Source organism: Microtus pennsylvanicus, chromosome 2, assembly GCF_037038515.1.
Source record: "Microtus pennsylvanicus isolate mMicPen1 chromosome 2, mMicPen1.hap1, whole genome shotgun sequence".
NCBI lineage: Eukaryota > Metazoa > Chordata > Mammalia > Rodentia > Cricetidae > Microtus > Microtus pennsylvanicus.
Genome location: NC_134580.1, coordinates 99,824,415 through 99,841,911, shown reverse-complemented (window position 1 = coordinate 99,841,911; position 17,497 = coordinate 99,824,415). Strand labels below are relative to the sequence as shown.

The 17,497-nt window shown below is 43.5% G+C and overlaps 1 protein-coding gene across 1 annotated transcript; it reads left to right on the top strand.

Annotated features, from left to right (window-relative positions):
* The first annotated feature begins 21 nt into the window (after positions 1 to 21).
* Positions 22 to 17,327, top strand: Mfap1 (microfibril associated protein 1). Its single transcript, XM_075961967.1, has 10 exons — positions 22 to 231; positions 2,445 to 2,664; positions 5,837 to 5,966; positions 6,523 to 6,710; positions 9,799 to 9,907; positions 9,991 to 10,151; positions 12,615 to 12,774; positions 14,438 to 14,527; positions 14,613 to 15,387; positions 15,820 to 17,327. The coding sequence occupies exons 1-9, from the start codon at positions 153 to 155 to the stop codon at positions 14,793 to 14,795; spliced, it is 1,320 nt and encodes a 439-aa protein (XP_075818082.1). The 5' UTR covers positions 22 to 152; the 3' UTR covers positions 14,796 to 15,387; positions 15,820 to 17,327.
* Positions 17,328 to 17,497: the final 170 nt, after the last annotated feature.

The following is a 17,497-nucleotide window of genomic DNA, read 5'->3' as shown; positions in this document are numbered from 1 at the left end:
AATTTCCGGTTCCTCTAGTTCTGCCGGAAGTTGTTTCTGTCAGTCGCGCAGCAGTATCTGGCGGAGCTAGGTGGGAAGCGGTGTTGTGTTCCTTGGGCTTCGCTGTTGGGATTTTTTATCAAGCTTTGGGAGTCTCCACCGCAGCCGTCACCATGTCGGTCCCAAGCGCACTCATGAAGCAACCGCCTATTCAGTCTACGGCTGGGGCCGTCCCAGTTCGCAATGAGAAAGGTACTGGCTCCCCTCCCCTCCGGTCTGATCTTACCTTTCAGCCTCAGTATCCCTCAAACCTGCCTTAGGGAGGCCATATCAGCCCTGCTGACCCTATAGACTTAGCCTTAGTTTATTCCTCCGTCCCACCCATATTCGCACCCCATCATGTAGCCTAAAGGCTGGGGGACACGGGATGCACTCGACTTAGTGAGATCCTCTCTCAGAGTAGAAAACGTAAAGGAGGCTAGAGAGGTGGCTCGGCGATTCAGAGCACATACTGCCTTTCCAGAGGACCCAAGGTCAGTTGCCAGCACCCATATCAGGCGACTCAGCAACCACTTGTAACGCCAAATCCAGGGAGATCTAGCATCTCTGACATCTGCCGGCACCTGCACATAGCTACACACAGCATCGTTAAAAGTAGGGAGCTGAAGAGATGGTTCAGCACCTAAGACTACCTGCTCCAGCTTGTTTGTGCTTTAGAAGAGATCATCTGGTTCAGCATAGAGCTAGAGGAAAAGAAGGTAGAAATTGGAAAAATTAGATTTTTTTTTTCCTGGGCGGTGGCGGCACATGTTTTAATCTCAGCACTTGGGAGGCAGAGACAGGTGGATCTCTGTGAATTCAGGCTGGCCTTAAACTCACAGAGATCCGCCTGCCTCTGCCTCCCGAGTGCTGGGATTAAAGGTGTGCACCACCACCCGCCTAGAGTATTAAACTGTGTTGTAAAGGATATACATAGCCTCTCCGGGAGGAGCTAGGGAGATAGCTTTGCCTTCAGTGCCTGAGTTCAGACCCCGAGCATCCACGCAAAATGGATATACCCCCTTGTAGGAAGAAGAGAAGAGAGGGAGAGTATTATAAAGGCCGAGTGTGATATCGCACGCCTTTAAGCACCGCACTCAGTAGGCAGAGGCAGACAGATCTCTAAGACTGAGGCCAGCCTAGTCTAACTTACCCAGTTCCACATCAGCCAGGTCTACATAGGGAAACCCCATCTCTGAAAAACAAGTGTCTGGACTGGAGGGATGGCTCAGTTGCTTTTAGAGAGGACTGTGAGCCTCAGTCATCCATAGCTGTTATTCCAGGAAATCAGAAGCCCTCTTCTGACTTCCTCAAGCGCTAAGCATTCATATTCATGTTTGTGGCATGCATTCATACATGCTGTCGAAACAGTCATATACATAAATATTTTAAATTTTGATTTAAAAATAAGGTGGAAAATGATCAAGGCACCTGAATCAACTTCTAGCCCATCTGCATACTTGTGCGTAAACCACTCATATACACACAAATCTCAGAGAGAGCTTTAAAAAAGAAAAATGTGTGAGTGACCTAGGCAGTGGTGGCACAGGCCTTTAATCCCAGCACTCTGTGGGCGGAGGCAGGCAAATCTCTTGAGTTCAAAGCCAGCCTGGTCTACAGAGTGAGTTCCAGAACAGTCAAGGCTACAGAGAGAAACCCTTTCTCCCCCACTCCCCACCCCCCACCCAACCCCTGCTCCTAAAAAAAGTGTTTAATGTTTCCACTTAAATTATTCTTGCTAATATTCTGGGAACTGTTACTAAGAATTTGTTTAATAAGGGTGCATTTGCTACTTTTCTATTGCCATGATCAAGGCAATTTATAAAAAAGAGTTTATTTGGGTTTCTGATTTTAGAGGATTAGAGTCCATGGAGGCAGAGCAAGGTATGGCAGCAGAAGCAGGGAGCTGAGGGCTCCTGTCTTGAACTGCAAGCATGCAGCAGGGAGAGCGAGACGAGTACACAGGCACTGCAGTAGGGATGGTGCATGACTCTGAAACCTCAGCTTACCCTAGTGGCATACTTCCTCTAGCAAGGCTGCATCTCCTGAATATACTCTAACAGCACCACCAACTGGGACCCAAGTGTTCAAACACCTGAGCCCCCAGGGAACATTCCCATTCAAATCATGATGACAAAGCATGAATTTGTGGTGGGGGGAAGAGGGGTCTAGAGTTTCACTGCTCACAGTCTTCTACTTCATCGTCCCCAAGGTACCTCTTGATGTCTTGGTGTTGGTATTCATAAAATGCCTTTCCTGCCATAGTCTTTATAGGAAAGCACTGAGAGATGGATGTGCAGTTGGATAATGGCTGCCATATCCTCTTTAGACTCTGGTCCATCAGGAACCCAAGGCTCTGTCTGCATAGACCAAGAGTTGAAGGGAATTGGGAAAGAGGTTACTGAAACATTATCTCTCTTGCCCAGGTGAGATTTCAATGGAAAAAGTAAAGGTAAAACGTTATGTGTCCGGAAAGAGGCCAGATTATGCCCCTATGGAGTCCTCAGATGAAGAGGATGAAGAATTTCAATTCATTAAGAAAGCTAAGGAACAAGAGGCAGAGCCTGAGGAACAGGAAGAGGATTCGTCTAGTGACCCCCGACTTCGGCGTTTACAGAACCGCATCAGTGAAGATGTAGAAGAGAGGTAATGTGTAGAGTTGTGTTTCCTGAACTCTGACCTCTCAGGAGATGACAGCTAATATGTGTCACCAATAGGTGACACTTGCTAGCTCTTATAAGAGTGGTGCCTATACCTATATTAAAGGTGAGGAACTAAGGCAGCAAAGAGTTAGGGAAGTGACATGACCAAAGCCAGGAAGTAGCAGCTTCAGAAAACAGCTCTGTATGTCTAGGCCTAATGACTGTAATTAGCTTCTAAAGATATGCCTTAAAATTTGAGAAACTAATTTTATCTTTTCTTTATTTTTTTGTTTTTTTTCTTGGATTTTCGAGACAGGGTTTCTCCATAGCCTTTGGTTCCTGTCCTGGAACTAGCTCTTGTAGACTAGGCTGGCCTCAAACTCACAGAGATCCGCCTGCCTCTGCCTCCCGAGTGCTGGAATTAAAGGCATGCGCCACCACCGCCCGGCTCCATTTTTTTTTTTTTGTCTGTTTTCGTTTTGGTTTTTCAAAACAGGGATTTTCTGTGTAGCCCTGATCATCCTGGAACTCATTCTATAGACCAGGCTGGCCCCAAACTCAGTGATATGCCTGCTTCTACCTCCCAAGTCCTGGGATTAAAGGCGTGTGACACCACCAGCCCAACATACAGTTGTTTCTTGTATTGTAGCCCAGAATGACCTAGGGTGGCAGTGATCGTCCTGTCTGGCTTCTCAGTACTGTCATTACAGGTGTGAGCCACACAGCTTGCTCTTCTGATTGTTCTAAAGACCAATAAGTTAAAATGACAAGTAGGAGGAAAAATAGGGTGTGTGAGGAGATTCGTGTCTGAGCTACTTGAACCATTAAAAAGATCCCTAATGTGCCCCCCAAGGTCATACCTAAACTAATGTTTTAGGGGGTTGGAGAGATGGCTCAGAGGTTGAGAACACTGGCTGCTCTTCTAGAGTTCCCAGAAACCACATGGTGATTCACAGCCAACCGTGGTGGGATCTGATGATCTGATGCCCTCTTCTGGTGCGCAGGTGTGAATGCAGATAGAGCTCTCATACATAAAATAGATAAATACTAAAAAAAAAAAAAAATGTTAGGCCCAACTTAACTATGTACTCTGAAACTCTGTTTTAGTCTTTTGGGTTGTATGTATAATTTTTAAATTTTTTTGAAATTAAAATATAATTATAGCATTTCCCTCTTTCCTCTCTCTCTCTCCCCTTACTATCTCAAATTATTGGCCTCTTTTTCTTTCTTTCTTTGTTGTTGTTGTTGTTTTTCTCTGTGTGTGGCCCTGGATGTACTGGAATTACCTTTGTAAACTAGGCTGACCTTGATACTGCTACCTCTACTTCCCGTGTGCTAGGATTAAAGGCATGCACCCACCTGCCAGCCGGCCTCTTTTTCTTAAGTTACTGATTCACATACACATGCCTGCCTAAATATATAAACACAACCTGCTCAGTCTGTATAGTGTTACTTGTGTGTGTATGATTTCAGGGCTGGCCATTGGTATAGTAATAGTATAGTATAGTATAACCAACTGGAGGCAGGGACTCTTCCCTGGGGAAACCTAGTTTTTCTTCTCTCAGTATTCCTTAGTTACCTGAAGTTCTTTGAATGAAGCTGGGGCCCTATGAGATTTCCCCTTTCTAAGTTAGTTTGTCTATTGGTGTAGTCCTTGTTCGGGTCTTATTTAGGCAGCCATGTTGCTAAGAATTCATGGGTCTGTAGCTTCCCTGACATTTCTAGGACAAGTACTTTCACAGCAGACTTCCTGTTCCTCTGCCTCTGGCTTCTGTCCCCTCTTCTCCGATATTCCCCAAGCCTCAGGTGCAGGAGTTATGGTGTAGAAATTATTAATTGGAACTGGGTACCCCATGATCATTTCATTCTTTGAATTTTGATTGGTTGTAGTTTTCTGTAATGGGTTTCTTCTGTTTCAAAGAAAGATTTCTTTGATGAGGGGTGAGAGCTATAGGTATAAGTATAAATATTTAGAATACAGCTGGAAATTGTTATTTAGACTACAGTTAGGAATTAAGCTGGTTTAATAAAGTAGCAGTTCCAGGTACTCCTCCAGGATCTCAGAAGCTATGGATAGTTGGCCAAGTTTTCATTACCAAATATGGTTTCCCTCTTGCTGAACAAGTCTTAAGTCCAATTAGAGAGCTTTTGGTTACCACTAACATAGGTGTGTCATTATTACACCCATAAGGTTATCGTGCTATGCTGGTAGTTATTGTAGTTCATAGGATTCATAGCTGGGTAGGGCTTTTGATTGCCTCCCTCACTTGAGAACTTGCATGGTGTCTTCTGGTACCGTGCATACTACTCCTCAAGGAGGGGGCTCTAAGATCAGGTACAACTTGGATTCTCTAGATCCTGTGTCCAAAGTACATGGTGCCTTCGACAGTAGTCACTTGCCTTCAACCTCTGGGAAACTACCAAGAGCAACAGTGGTAACCTGTAATGTTTTGGGGGTCCTTTGGACTCCCCTGATCAACAATATGAGAGAGCGGCTTGTCATACCTGGTTTGGGGGTTTTTATTAGATGGTCTGTGGCTCTTGAGGAGGTAAATATTGTCAACTACGGTAGGAAATTTTTATTTAAATTATGTATGTATGTGTGTACACAGACTTATATGTGTCATATCTAACTTTAGATAGACAGACAGCAGTATGATTCCTTATGACTTTTTCAGACATTCTACTGTTAACTGTTTTAGTTTCTGGAATCTGAAGTTTAGTTTTTCCGTCTTAAGACTTCAATATTAGGCAGGTGGATCTCTCTGAATTTAAGACCAACCTGGTCTACAGAATGAGTTCAAGATCAGCTAGGGCAGGGCTGGAGAGAGCATTGCCTGCTCTTCCAAAGGTCCTGAGTTCAATTCCCAGCAACCACATGGTGGCTCACAACCATCTGTAATGAGGTCTGGTGCCCTCTTCTGGCCTGCAGGCATACACGCAGAAAGAATATTGTATACATAATAAAAAAAAAAAAAAAGATCAGCTAGGGCTAAGGAGTAAAAAATATTGGAGAGTAGAAAAAAATAGAGAGAAGTGGGGAGAAAGAGAAGAAAGAAAGCAAATGATGTAATTTCAGGACATTGCAAGCAAGCAAATGTGGTTGGTGTTCATATATATATATAGTTCATATATATATTGATATTGATAGTACATTTGGAAACTCTGCTTTTCAGATTGGCTCGACACCGGAAAATAGTGGAACCTGAAGTGGTAGGAGAAAGTGACTCAGAAGTAGAAGGAGATGCCTGGCGCGTGGAACGAGAAGATAGCAGTGAAGAAGAGGAGGAAGAAATTGATGATGAGGTAAGAGGGAAGAACGTGGGATGTTTCCCCCAGGGTACAATGAAAAATTGAGACCAGTACTTACTCATTTTTGAGGCTCTACAGGTATAAGATTTGCTACTCTTAGCTGAACTTTGGTTGTGATTCATATTTGTTGGGGATACGACAGAAAACTAAATCATGCTGGATTTTTGCTTCCTCGTGTCAGTGTTTCTTGAACCTGTTGAAGATAAAACCAAAGCTATACTAGGGGGCTGGGGAGATGGCTCAGCGGTTAAGAGCACTGCCTGCTATTCCAAAGGCCCTGAGTTCAATTCCCAGCAACCATATGGTGGCTCACAACCATCTGTAGTAAGATCTGGTGCCCTCTTCTGACATGCAGAACACTGTATACATAATGAATAAATAAATCTTTCCTCTCACTTTATTTAAAAAAAAAAAAAAAGCAAAGCTATACTAGGGACTCAACAGTAGGACTTGGACTTAGTGTAAACAAAGCCCTGAGTTCAGTCCTTAGCGCCAACCAAACAGATTTGGAGCACAAGCCGTTTGAATAACTGGCTAAATGCCTTCATAGGAAATAGAGCGGCGCCGTGGCATGATGCGTCAGCGAGCACAGGAGAGGAAAAACGAAGAGATGGAAGTCATGGAATTGGAAGATGAAGGACGCTCCGGGGAGGAGTCGGAGTCAGAGTCTGAGTATGAGGAGTACACGGACAGTGAAGACGAAATGGAGCCTCGACTTAAGCCTGTCTTCATTCGAAAGTAAGTGTGTGCCAGACCTGCTCAGCCAGGCCTGGATTCCCAGCTACTCAGCAGGCTGAGGTCGGAGGATTGCTAGATCAAGACAAGCCTGGACAATTAAGAAAACTCTCTAATTCTCAAAAAGGAGACTAACAGTATCGGTCAGTGATAAATGCTTGCTTAGTATGCACAAGGGCCTAAATTCAATCCCCAGCAGAGGAAAGGGGAAAAATAGTCAAATAGACAGAATCCACATGGTTAAGTTCTAGGCCTGATAGTAAAAGACTCGATATCCCACATTTTCCTGCAGTGTAAATCTTCTTCCAAGTGCCCTGGTTCTATAGCAGAGGTGCTGAGAAGTAGCCAGATGTTAGCAGATTTGCCTAAAAGTGTTGTTTTTATCATTCTACTTTATCAATAAAGACTCGGGAGCCAGATGCTGGGATGAAAACCTGCTAACTCAGAGAGGCAGAGAAGGCACCCAGCTGGCCTTCCTCCTCTGTTTTTTTATCCCATCTGAAACAAAAACTCCTCCAACTGTTTCTACTTCCTGTATCTCTCTCTCCCTCTCTCCTCTTCCCTCTCTCTCCCTCTCCCTGATATCCTAACTTCTCCTCGCTCTATGGTTACTTCCAGTCAACTAGTTGCTTGCTCTGACTCTTGACATATGGTTGACTTTATTTAAATAACATGATCTCCTAGTTCACAGTTCATATATCCCACAACATAACGGTGATTTGGGTATGTGTGTGTTTTTCCTTTGCTGTGCTGTTTAAGATGGCCAAAATTCACTATGAGGCCTAGACTGGCTTCAGACTTGTGATCCTCTTGCCTCAGCATCCTAAGTGCTGGGCTTACAAATGTGCCTTACTAATCAAATTTTTTTTAAGATTTATTTATTTATTATGTATGCCGTGTTTTGTCTGTATGTATGTTTGCTGGCCAGAAGAGGGCACCAGATCTCATTACAGATGGCTATGAGCCACCATTTGGTTGCTGGGAATTGAACTGAGGACCTCTGGAAGAGCAGTCAGTGCTCTTAACCTCTGAGCCATCTCTCTAGCCCCACTAATCAATTTTTGTTGAGGCTGTTTTTGTTTTGTTTTATCTGAGTGATACTAGAGATAAAACCCATGTATATGCTAGGAAAATGCTTTAACACATTACCAGGGAAAGTCATGTTTTAAACACAAAATTAAGCTTGCAAAACAAGTTTTTCTTTCTTTCCTAATGCCTAGGAATCCTACTGTTTATAGTTAACCCAGCAAAATCCTTGTTAAATAGTCAATTATCAATGATTAAGGGAATTTTGGTGCTGCAAAGTCCTGAGATGAAGCTAGCCATTGTGACACACACCTGCAATCCACATCCTTGAGAAGTGGTAGATAGAAGTACTATCTCAGACATCCAGTGTCCAAGGCCAGCCTGCATTGGTGGGTGAGAAGATGGCTCAGTAAAATTCCTATGTGAGACTTGTGTGGGCCTCAAAACAACAAAAAGGCCTAGAATGAACTGTTGACACTGTAGTCCCAGCTGTTGAGGCAGAGAGAAAAGGATACAAGTTCAAGGCCAGGATGAACACTGTAGTGCCTTCTTGTTTCAAAAATAAAAAGAGTGGGGCTGGAGAGATGGCTCAGCAGTTAAGAGCATTGCCTGCTCTTCCAAAGGTCCTGAGTTCAATTCCCAGCAACCACATGGTGGCTCACAACCATCTGTAATGGAGTCTGGTGCCCTCTTCTGGCCTTCAGGCATACATGCAGAAAGAATATTGTATACATAATAAATAAATAAATAAATATTTTAAAAAAATGAAAAGAGTGGGACCAGCCAGATGGTTCAGTGGGTAAGGAACTTGATACCAAGCCTGATGCCTAAGTTTAATCTCTAGTTCCCATTTGGTGAAGAAGAAACCAATTCCCAGAAGTTGTCTTCTGACCTTAACCATTAGGTACATATGTCATACACTCATATACATAATACACTCAAAATAATAACATGGAGAGATGGCTCAGAGTTTAATAGCTCTTGCTGCTCTTCCAGAAGACCTGGGTTCAATGCCCAAGAGCCATACAGTGTCTCATAACCATGTCTGATTCCAGCTTCATGGGATTCAGTGCCCTCTCTGGCCTCCATGGGTACCAGGCATGTATTCAGGATACAGACATACATGTAGGCAAGACATCCAATCACATGAAACTTGAAAAGTTTTTTTGGGGGGAGGGGTGGGGGACAGGGTTGAAACAGGGTTTCTCTATGTAGCCCTGGCTGTTCTGGAACTCAGCTACATAGACCAGGCTGACCTTGAAGATTTTTTTTTGTAATAATAATAAAAGAGCAAAGGATATAGCTAAGTAGTAGAGCATTTGCCTCGTGTACCAAATCCAGGGTTCAAATCCCATTACCAGGAGAGGAGAAAGTGGTCATGCTATACTTAAGGATAGAGAAAACAGCAAATAGCTCAGTTGGTAGAGAACTTACTTAGCTAGGCATTGTGGTAATTGTTTTTAATCCTAACATTCTGGGAGGATGAGGCTGGAGGATTGCCATGAGTTTAAAGCTAACCAGCGCTCCATAAACTTTTTGTCAAACAAACAAGATGCTTCGAAAGATGGCTTAGCGGATAAGATCACTAGAGTTGTCTTCCAGAGCACCCAGGCTCAATTCCCAACACCCACATGGCAACTAATAGCCATCTGTAACTGCAGTTCCGGGGTGTCCAGTGCCCCCTCCTAAACTTTGTGGCATTAAAAGAAGAACTGGACATGGTGGTACCACATCTTTAATGCCTGCACTCAGGGGGCAGAAACAGGTGGGTCTCTGTGAATTCTGGGCCTCCCTGGTCTACATAGGGAGTTTCAGACCTGTGAAGGCTATGTAGTGAGGCCCTGTCTCAAAAAAGTAAAATAAAAATGAAAAAATTGAAGAAAAGTTCTAAAAGACCAGAAATACAACGTCTCGCACACACTGAAGTCTTGTTCGTTCAGTCTTGGTACTGGGGGAGGAAGTAGAGCTGAAATGCACCTGGCTTGGGTTTTGGCGTGGACTAAATCTGAAGGGCACAGTTCCGCACTAAGGACTTTGGGTAATGAACAGGACCTCTGTGATGCAGGAAGGACCGAGTGACAGTTCAAGAACGAGAAGCTGAAGCATTGAAACAGAAGGAACTGGAACAGGAAGCAAAACGCATGGCTGAGGAGCGGCGCAAGTACACACTAAAGGTGCTGGGAGGGTCCTGGATTGAGTGCCAGCCTCTGTGTACAGCGAGATGGACTCAAGTAGCTGAATTGTTTTCCTTACCCAGATTGTAGAAGAAGAGACCAAGAAAGAGCTGGAGGAGAACAAGCGGTCTCTCGCTGCCCTGGACGCACTCAATACCGATGACGAAAATGATGAGGAGGAATATGAGGCATGGAAAGTCCGAGAGCTCAAGAGAATCAAGAGGGACAGAGAAGACCGAGAAGCGTGAGTATTGGGAAGGCCACTGGTGCCTCTAATGGCACTAGTTTATCTGCGAACAGCTAAGATCCTTTAGTTTCCTATTAAGCACAAATATTACTAGTTTCTCATGTTGTGACTCAGAATTGAGTTGCTTGAAACAATGGTACTGTGTTTTTCTCAGCAGTGGAGGTTGACCAAGCAGTTCCTCTAGTAGTGTTCACTTGAGCTGGAGGACTGCCTGGGCCAGAGCGTCCAGAAGCCCTTCTCCGGCGTGGCTAGATGCTTCATTTCCCCTCAGTCTCTCTTTGCTCACACTTTACCTCCAGGCATGGTGGAAACTGGCAGTGTCTCCTGAGTTTTAGGTTCCAGAGCTCCTGTGTCACTTCTGTGCTATTTTTATTATTCAGATGGAGCCACAGGGCAGTCCAGGAAAAGGGGGCAGAAAAGCATATCCTACCCCTAGGAGGGCAGAGTGGCAAGTACCGTGGAACGCAAGTTCCTTTCTGCACTACTAACCTACAAAGCAAAGCCACCACTACATAACTGTCTTTATTTGTAGTTTCCGGTGTTCTTATACTGGGCTTTCTTTTTTTTTTTTTTTTTTCCTTTGAGGCAGAATCCTTGGCTGACCTAGAACTTGCTATGTAATCCAGGCTGCCTCAAACTCTTAGAGATCCACCGGCCTCTGCCTCCTGAGTACTAGACTTAAAGGTGTGTGGCACCATGCCAGGCTTGAGGTTTTTTTTTTTTTTAAGATTTATTTATGTATTTTATGTACATGAATGTGCTGTTTCATGTATACCAGAAGAAGGCATCAGATCCTGTTACAGATGGTTGTGAACTACCGTGTGGTTACTGGGAATTCAACTCAGGACCTTCAGTGTTCTCTTAACCGCTGGTGGAGCCATCTTCCAGCCTGAGATTTTTTTATAATTATGTGTATATATATGTGAATGTGTATGGATATGTATCTGTGTGAGGGTTGGTGCCTGTAGAATACAGACTAGGGGATGAATATCACGTTCCTTATAGCTGGAGTTGAGTCTTTTTGTTTTTTAAGAAAGTGTTCTATGTGACCTTGAGCTTCTGCTCCTCTGACTTTGCCTTCTGAGAGCTAGTTAGCATGTGTTCCCACGGCCAGTTTGTATGGTGCTAGAGACAGGAATCAGGCTTCATGCACCCTAGGTAAGGATTGTACCACTGAGTCACATCCCAAACCCTTGTATTAGACTTTAATGTTCTTTTTTTTTTTTTTTTTTGGTTTTTCGAGACAGGGTTTCTCTGTAGTTTTTGGTGCCTGTCCTGGAACTAGCTCTTGTAGACCAGGCTGGCCTCGAACTCCCAGAGATCTGCCTGCCTCTGCCTCCCGAGTGCTGGGATTAAAGGCGTGCGCCACCACTGCCCGGCCTAGACTTTAATGTTAAAATTATATGTACACATAATATTTTTCTGAGAAAAAGGATATCATCTCCCTTTTCCCCCAGAATAAGGTTTAAAACCCACTGTACTTAATATTGGTAATCCTTAATTTGTGATGTGATGTATGAATTACAGTATGCTTATGAAGGATTATGAGCAAAATCTTGCCAGTTATTTTGTTTGGGTCTTTTATTTGTTTGTTTTTATTATTATCCTAAGTATTGCCATGTAGCTTTTTTTTTTTCTTTGAGCTCTACAGCTCCCCTCCCTGCCTCTCCCCTCTCCCCTTCAACCCTCCCCCAAGGTCCCCATGTTCCCAAATTACTCAGGAGATCTTGTCTTTTTCTACTTCCTATGTAGATTAGCTCTATGGAAGTCTCTCTTAGTGTCCTCATTGTTGTCTAAATTCTCTGGGATTGTGGTTTGTAGGATGGTTTGCTTTATGTTTAAAAACCACCTATGAGTGAGTACATGTGATAATTGTCTTTCTGTCTGGGTTACCTCACTCAAAATGATGTTTTCTAGCTCCATCCATTTTCCTGCAGAATTCAAGATGTCGTTATTTTTTTCTGCTGTGTAGTACTCCATTGTGTAAATTTGCCAGTTATTTTGAATTCATTCTAATTTTGTTTTAAAAGTTAATGTATTTGAGGGAAGACAGAATTAGTGTTGTAAAATCAAGCAGTAACAATATATCTGAACCTCAGACTAGAATCAATTTTGGGACATTTATATAGTCCTGTTCTGGCAAAGACAATAATGAAGACCAACTCATGTTTTTGTTCATTGTACTCCTGATCTTGACTTCTAAAAGCAGTGACCAGAACTAAAGGTATAACTGGGTTTGACAGCTTGAGCCTGTCCATAATACTAGCAGTTAGGAGAGGAGGCATGAGGTTGAGAGTTCCAGGCCAGCTATATAGCAGACCTGCTATGAGTGAATTAGTGTGTGAGTGAGCGAATGAAATAGGAAAAGGCGCATGGTGCCTGAAAGAAGGTGGACCATTATCTTCAGCTGTTGGGCTTTCTGAATTCAGAAAAATACTAATACTTTTGTTCTCTGGATAGACTTGAAAAGGAGAAAGCAGAAATTGAACGCATGCGAAACCTGACTGAGGAAGAAAGGCGGGCTGAACTTCGGGCAAATGGCAAAGTCATTACCAACAAAGCTGTTAAGGGCAAATACAAATTTTTGCAAAAGTATTATCACCGGGGTGCCTTCTTCATGGTAAGTGAAAGGGGAGTCAGAAAACTGGGCAGTAGTAATAGCTTACAGACATGTCCAACCTTTTGACATTGTGACATTGCATTGTCATCTGCACAATTAAACCAGGGCATTAAGTAACTCAGAAAGAAGTATCATTGAGATACTTAGGATAGGCTGGGGCAGTTGTGGCATACACCTTTAATCCCAGCACTTAGGATGCCCTGGCAGGCAGATCAGTGAGTTTGAGGCCAACCTGGACTACACTGTGAGTTCCAGGGCTACACAGAGAACCCCTGTCTCTGGAGGTGGGGGATGATACTTAAAATAGTAGATTCACAGTTTTGTCTAGGCTACATTTGTAACTGTCTTGGGGCAGTCAGTCAGTGAGGTTGGACATAGACTCAGAACACTTAGTTCTTTCCCCAGAATGAAAATAGTAGATTCACAGTTTTGTCTAGGCTACATTTGTAACTGTCTTGGGGCAGAGTCAGTGAGGTTGGACATAGACTCAGAACACTTAGTTCTTTCCCAGAACGAAAATGCAGTCGTTAACAAAAGGAGCAGCGAGAATCATCAGCTGCTTTGTTCTAAACCTCGCTCTCGGAAAGTGAAGCCATGGATCTATATACTCCACTAATTAGGCTCTCAAACCCTTTAGAAGTCAGTTCATAGCCAGGAGGCAGAGGCAGGCGGATCTCTGTGAATTTGAGGCCAGCCTGGTCTACAAGGCGAGTTCCAGGACAGCCAAGGCTGTTACACAAAGAAACCCTATCTCAAAAAACCAAGAGCTACATTTTAGAAACATTGTGGTGGCTTCTATAATGCAAGGCCTAGAGAGATGCTTCAGTGATTAGAACAATGGCTGCTCTTGCAGAAGAGCCACATGTGATTCCTATCACCCACAATGGCCCTTCGCAACTCAACTGAAACTCCAATTCCAGGGGCGTCCTACACCTCCTTCTGAGCTCAACGGTACCAGGCACATACATGGAACACAGACATATGTGCAAGTACCCATACACATAAAATAATTTTTTAAGAAAAAAAAAAAAAAGAGGGGCTAGAGAGTTGGCTCAGTGGTTAAGAGCACTGGCTGCAGTTGCAGTTCCAAAGGACCTGAGTACTGTTCCCAGCACCCACATGGCTCACAACTGTCTATAACTCCACATCCAAGGAATCAATACCCTTACAGACATGCATGCAGGCAAAGCACCAATAGCATGAAATAAAAATAAATATTAATAATAACTATAAAAAGATCCTCCTACCCAGGTGAATAGTTCATAGGCTGTAGTAAATGAATGTACAGGAGATACTCAATTTTGAATCTAGATCATTGACAGAATGATGTTCCTACATATAAAAAAATAAAATCAGGAAAGGAATCTGCCTTGGGAACATTAGGAATGATTTTCACCCACTATATTTCAGGTTCTAACACAGTGTCCAAGTAAAGGTGCACATGTAAAAGGATTGGAGATGTAGGGACTTCAGAACTGAACCTGCATGAATGAACAGGATCAGAACAGGCTTGTAGGGAGCATAACAGTATCAGAAAACACCGTCTCCCCACCTTTCTGAAAGAAAGGCTCGTTACCCTCTGGTTCCTTTGTTGTGTTTAATAGTTTGTGGTTTGCATATGTGGAAAGTAAAAACCACAGACTGATAAGGTTCTTTTCCACAGGATGAGGATGAAGAGGTCTACAAGAGGGATTTTAGTGCACCTACTCTTGAGGACCATTTCAACAAAACCATTCTTCCAAAAGTCATGCAGGTATGGGGATTCTCAGTAAACAAAGCAGACTGGGGGCTGAGCATGGGGGTTTGTTTGCTGTCATAATTGTCCACCCTTCTTTCAGGTCAAGAATTTTGGACGGTCTGGTCGTACCAAGTACACCCACCTTGTGGATCAAGATACCACTTCCTTTGACTCTGCATGGGGCCAAGAGAGTGCCCAGAACACAAAGTTCTTTAAACAGAAGGCAGCTGGGGTACGTGATGTATTTGAGCGCCCATCTGCCAAGAAGAGGAAAACCACCTAAGCTTCAACTGCTTATTCCAGCTGTGGGACAGGGGATCTGGTCCTCGGTTTTCTTTAACCATTACTCACATAGTTCTTGTACAGAGCCTTCTGGACTTCCTGCCGTGACTTGTGTCTGAAGGTGCTTTGTAAGGGGTTTGGACTCAAACAGAGAAACCCACAGAAAAGCACCAACCAGGGAGGATTGGAGGCTTCCCACTTAAAACTGTTTCTACCATGGCTTCTCATATTGACTTGGAACTGTTCTGAGATTATTTTTCCAGCACCTTAGCCTGGATCAGATATGTGGGCCTATGAGTGGATGGTACATTACTTCTTCCCTAGGGTCAGCAGTAGGATATCAGGAACTCTAAGCTCAGTCCAACCTGTCTTTGCATTTGGGGTGTTGAATATACTTTTCTAAGTAAACATACTTTTTGGTGTGTGTGTGTGTGTGTGTGTGTGTGTGTGAGAGAGAGAGAGAGAGAGAGAGAGAGAGAGAACCACACACCAGAAATATTTTTACCATAATAGTGGAAACAAAAATATGTAATGTGACAACTCTTTTTTTTTTTTTTTTTTGAGACAGGGTTTCTCTGTAGTTTTTGGTGCCTGTCCTGGAACTAGCTCTGTAGACCAGGCTGGCCTCGAACTCACAGAGATCCGCCTGCCTCTGCCTCCCGAGTGATGGGATTAAAGGCGTGCGCCACCATCGCCTGGCAATGTGACAACTCTTATGTCACTAAAAAGAGGCTGAGTATGGTGGCACATGCCTTTAATCCCAGCATTCAATGGAGAGACCCACATAGATCTCTTCTAGGCTAGCCAGAGCTACATAGTGAAACCCTGTCTCAAAAAGAAAAAAAATCTAGTATCTAAAATAAAGTATACCTAGGTATGATGGCAAAAACCTGTAATCCCAGCACTTGGGAAATAGAAACAGGAGAATCAAGAGTTCGGTCATCCAAGCAGGGCATGATGGTGCACACCTTTAATCCCAGCACTCTGAAGGCAGGGCCAGGTGAATCTCTTGAGTTCAAGGCCAGCCTGGTCTACAGAGTGAGTTCTAGGACAACCAGAGCTACACACACACAAAAATAGGACTTGACTCATTTAGTCAAGTTCCTGCTAATCTTTCTTATACAGCTCATGTGTAAGGTGAAGGAGTGCCCTTGCCTACAGCTGTTAGTACTAGAGTTAAATCCATTTGCCCATGTAATATTTACTGTGTAACCACCATACACAGAATGAAATTTCATCAGCTGAATGACTTTCCTTTATTACGTAACAATGAGAAGAGGGGTGAAGAGGTGGCTCAGTGATTAAGGGCACTTCGTATTCTTCCAGAACACCTGTGTTCTGTTCTCAGCACCCACATCAGGCAGCTCACAAACTGCCTGTAACTCTGGCTCCAGGGAGATCTGAAGCCTCTAGCCTTCGAGGGCACCTGCACTCATTTGCAGATAAACTCATAATTAAAAACAATAAAGTCATTCTTAAAAAAAAAAACTGGGCCAGGTGGTACTCAACAGTAGTTCTGACTACTTGTGAACCACACCTCTAGATAGAATTTCATTGTATTTCAGGCTATCTAAAAAATAACCCTTAAGTTAGAGGTGTGGTTCACAAGTAGAGTACATGTGCTAGGATGGTTAAAGGCCCCATCTTTTCATGTCCTTAAAATAACCCCTACAAGACCCATTGACAAACTGCTTATATCCTACATAAAAGGTAATAAGAAATATAAAAGTGAGCACTGAGCAGGATGGTGGCATACATAACACACAGAAGCAGAAAGCTCTCAAGTTGCAGCCTGGCTTAAGCCACATCTCATGATCCAATAGCAAAAGAAAAATTTATGTGTGTACATGCATGTATATATAGACATACATGTTTATGTAGTACGTGTATATATGCATATGTAAACATGTTTATGTGTGTATATGTATGTAGTTCCTCATATACTACATATTAAGTAATAGGGGAGTATGTACACATTTGGGCATGTAGAACTAAGGTCATTACTACAGTGCTAATACTCTCTACCTTTGTTTTGGGACATGGTCTTAGAAAGTCTGAAGTTCCTGATTAGACTAGGCTTGGCTGACTGGCCAGTGAGTTACGGGAATCCGCCTGTCTCAGCACGATCTCCAATATCGGAGTTAAAGGATCATGCCACCACTTGTGGGTTCTGTTGGTGGTGTTTGGTTTTGTTTTGTTTTTTATTTGATCTTTCAGAACAGGGTCTCTCTGGGTAGTCTCAGCTGTTCTGGAACTTTGTAGACCAAGCTGGCCTCAAACTCAAGAAATCTGCCTGCTCCTGCCTCCAAATCTAGGGATTAAACTTGTGTGGCTCCACCACCAGGCCACTCCTGGGTTTTGGGGAGAGGTACTGGGAATCCAAACTCAGAATCCTTGTCTGTTTTCGGGTTTTGTTTTATTGAGACTGGGTTTCTCTGTGTAGCTTTGGCTGTCATAGAATTCACTCTGTAGACCAGGCTGGCCTTGAACTCAGAGATCCTGAGTGCTAGGATTAAAGGCGCGTGCTATCACTGCCTGGCTTCCTTGTGCTTTTGAGGCAGGTACTTACCAAGCCATCTCTCCAGCCCTGACCCATCATTTCTGTGATCTATATTCCCATGTCTAGACCCTAAATTTTTACTCCAGAGGCCTATGAATGGGGTTGGTAACTCAAAAGACCCCAAGAGGAGCTAATCTTTTAGT

What these genes read in the sequence shown, in the direction of transcription:
- Mfap1 (XM_075961967.1), top strand. Translation starts at nt 153, where the DNA reads ATGTCGGTCCCAAGCGCACTCATGAAGCAACCGCCTATTCAGTCTACG. An exon ending in CCCAGTTCGCAATGAGAAAG is followed by an intron (nt 232 to 2,444) that starts GTACTGGCTCCC and finishes TCTCTTGCCCAG; the next exon opens with GTGAGATTTCAATGGAAAAA. An exon ending in ACCGGGGTGCCTTCTTCATG is followed by an intron (nt 12,775 to 14,437) that starts GTAAGTGAAAGG and finishes TCTTTTCCACAG; the next exon opens with GATGAGGATGAAGAGGTCTA.